Source organism: Zeus faber, assembly GCF_960531495.2.
Source record: "Zeus faber genome assembly, chromosome: 9".
Taxonomy (NCBI): Eukaryota; Metazoa; Chordata; class Actinopteri; order Zeiformes; family Zeidae; genus Zeus; species Zeus faber.
The window spans coordinates 2,807,959-2,811,403 of NC_137197.1; the positions used below are offsets into that span (position 1 = coordinate 2,807,959).

Genomic DNA, 3,445 nt, shown 5'->3' on the forward strand with positions numbered 1-3,445 from the left:
TGTCGGCTCTGGAATAAAAAGCTCCAGGAAAGGAGCGGCGCGGCCTCGCAGAACGCTCATGTCACCACTATTTGCAAGTCATTTGAATGGGGTTGACGTCAGAACCTGCGTCGCTCGGGCTCATGGCAGCGCTATCGCACCGGCTTATGAGCCAACACCCAGGTTGTGTTTTAACTGAGCAGCCTGACTGACTTTAGATACAGAAACAATGGATCCTCTCGCTCCTATCTCCCAGACGTTACGGTGTATTATCCAATTAATAATTACAGAGCGTTTATTCTTCATCATTTTCGCCCGGCACTGGATATAATATATTCATAGCGAGAAGATAATCCTCAAACTGAAATGAATCCCAACGCTGATAAAAAGGGAGCGACGGACTAACGATGTACCAGGAGCTTGCACAAGCCTTCAGGAGTGAAACCTGGTGTGAGTGACGTTGACGTTCGCACTGTTCAACAACGTCCGCGGAACCTGTCTCCACGACTGTGGAGCTTCTACTCAATGTCAACATGATCATTGTGACAAAACAGGATTATAAATAACATGTGATGCAGATGAACGGTGCTAACGATCCAAAACAATGAATCATCCATGGACGACTGTTTTCTGTTTGCAACGTCAGTCCTGTCTTGTCTGTTTCAAGGAGACTCTTCAATGACCTCTAGAGGAGAAGAGAAACACTACAACAACACTACAACAACACTAAACAACACTACAGCAACACTACGACAACACTACGACAACACTACGTCAACACTACGACAACACTACGACAACACTACGACTTATCACAGCGTACACAACAGCGTGGATGCCTTCGTCCTCACCCTGAAGCCTTGTGTGGATCTGAACAGTGTATGATCAGAATACAATTAAAAAGCTGCTTTGCACATCAGCACAGTACAGTCATCTTCTGTGTTTCACATCATGTTATTTCTATTATTGTTTGTTTATTGTTTGTCGTGTGCACTTTGAAATACAATGTACCTGCAAGTGTCCTGGCTCCCTCAGCAGGTAAAAAGAGATACGAATCACAACAAATATAATAAAAACACAGTACACTGCTAAGAAAAAAACACCATGTTATTCAAGACGTCAAAGCTTCCTGTGACTCCTGAGCCGCTTCCTGTAAACGTGGTTTGATATTTGAGATGAACTGTTGAGCTGCTGAAGATGTCACCGCTTTGGTCAGTGGCACCATAAACACGGAGCCAGCAGAGAAACAGTCCTTACCCCCATCACTGAGCCGACCAGGTGACCACAGAGGATCCATCCCATAACAAACAACACACACCTCCATCTGGCACCGACGGAGTCTCCCACGCAGTGCACCGTGCAGGGCTCCAACATGGCACCTTGAGGTATTACCGGGAGTTTCGCTCGACTGTCTGGACTCCACTCGGATGACTTCTTGACTTCACACACCGCACCATGGTTCAGGGGATTTTGGAGGTTGCGGCGGTGTGCGTGGGCCTGGTCGGGCTGATGGGGGCGGCGGCCGCCACCGGAATGCCCATGTGGAAGGTCACAGCTTTTATCGGCGAGAACATCATCGTGATGGAGACGCGCTGGGAGGGCCTGTGGATGAACTGCTACCGGCAGGCCAACATCAGGATGCAGTGCAAGGTGTACGACTCCCTGCTGTTCCTGCCCCCCGACCTCCAAGCCGCCAGGGGCCTCATGTGCTGCTCCCTGGCGCTCTCGGGTCTGGGGCTCCTGGTGTCGCTGGCGGGGTTGAGATGCACCTCCTGCGTCCGGGACAACGACCGCGCAAAGACGCTGCTCCTGATGGTGGCGGGTGGCATGCAGATCACGGCCTCCGTCTGCGTCTTGATCCCCGTGTCCTGGACCGGTCACGTCATCATCAGGGACTTCTACAACCCCCTGCTGATCGACGCCCAGCGCCGGGAGCTGGGGGAGGCGCTGTACGTCGGCTGGATGACGGGCGGCATCCTCTTCGCCTCGGGCGTGTTGTTCATCTGCCGCCGGGTGACCTCCGACAAATACTCCTTTGACGTGTACCACCCAAACAACATGCCCGTACAGACACACATACCCAACACTGGCACTCTGATGAGGTACCACCCCGTCTCAAGCGTCCGCAGCATCGGGGCCACGTCTCCTCCGCCCGCTCTGCAGAACGGGATGGGTTTTGCGGCTCAGCCGTGGCTGCGCTCGGTGACAGGCCTCCCGTTACAGAGCGGCGCCGCTCCCGTCAACCCCGCCGCCGTCTATTACCCGGGCCGGGTGGGACATGTCCCGCTGCTGCATCGGAGCAGCATCGGCCTCCATCCCTCTTCTACTCGGAGCTCTCACTTCGTGGGAAGCCTCTCGTCGGCGCCCGACTCCCTCTACACGAGTCAGCCGCCCGCTCCGTCCTCCGTCAGCTACGCAGGAATCCCCTCCGTGTCCTACACCTCCAGCTTCCAGCCGCTGCCGCAAGATCCTGTTTTCTTCAGCTACAACGAATCCAGAGTTGAACCAAACCCTTACCATGGAAGTAGAAGTGGAGTGTACATATGAGGAAAAGAACGGTTTCTGCTTTTAGTCGAAGTTCTACACTTTTATTTTATACTAAATAAACTGTTTGATTTTAAACGTTTTTTTTTTTCTAATTAACTAAGACAAAATAACTTTGAGATGTATAAATCACTTTGTAAAGAGATGAATTCACACATAAACATAGTTGAAAATAATGTATTTGTACTCCTTGTTTGCTTTGTTTTGTAAATAGATGTAATGGCCCGTGTGGACTGCTTTAACCCAGTGTGTTATCAGTGTAAACAGAGCTTGGAGATAGGGGTCTACCTCCCAAAACAAGAGCAGATCACTCAAACAATGGACTCATTTGTTGCACTGTTGTTGTCTGTTTTCTGGTGTATTCGAATTAAAATTGATTTGTTAATTAACATTAGTTTAGTATATTTTTACTATATTTTGTATTTTTCTATTAGTATATCTGCTTGTGTTTTGTTTCATTCTCCTACAGTCAAACGCCCCGTACAACCTCTGAATAAGAAATCGTAAATTGACAACAAGAATCATCAAGGCCAAAGGCCATAAAAAGAATAAATAACAGCATAATATCAGCAAACCCTCTCGAAAAAATGCCTTCGAACTCCTTTAGGATTCTATAGAATTACCGACAATATTTCCTATAAAAACAAATATAATAAAAATAGAATCTTTGAATCTGAATCCTGCCAGTATAGTATGGCATGTTTTCGTCAGGGACATGGTCATTGATATTTTATACTGTATATTACGGTCATTTTGATTCTGTCCCACGTCGTTATTGGATGGTTTGTGCATGTGCGTTATTTACCTTTGTTTCCTCTTTGGGTTTGGTTAAGACCCTTCTACCGACTGGCATGCTGTAGCGCCGTGTTTCCAGATCCACTCCCCAATACGAGTACAAAAGGACGCTTGCGCACCTCACTCA

At 48.5% G+C, this 3,445-nt stretch overlaps 1 protein-coding gene across 1 annotated transcript; it reads left to right on the forward strand.

Annotated features, from left to right (window-relative positions):
• Positions 1 to 1,434: 1,434 nt before the first annotated feature.
• Positions 1,435 to 2,526, forward strand: LOC307235280 (claudin-8-like; the record flags this gene model as incomplete). The annotated part of the gene is made up of 1 exon (XM_080007315.1): positions 1,435 to 2,526. One exon carries the CDS (start codon positions 1,435 to 1,437, stop codon positions 2,524 to 2,526), a length of 1,092 nt encoding a protein of 363 aa, XP_079863441.1.
• Between the last annotated feature and the right edge of the window lie 919 nt (positions 2,527 to 3,445).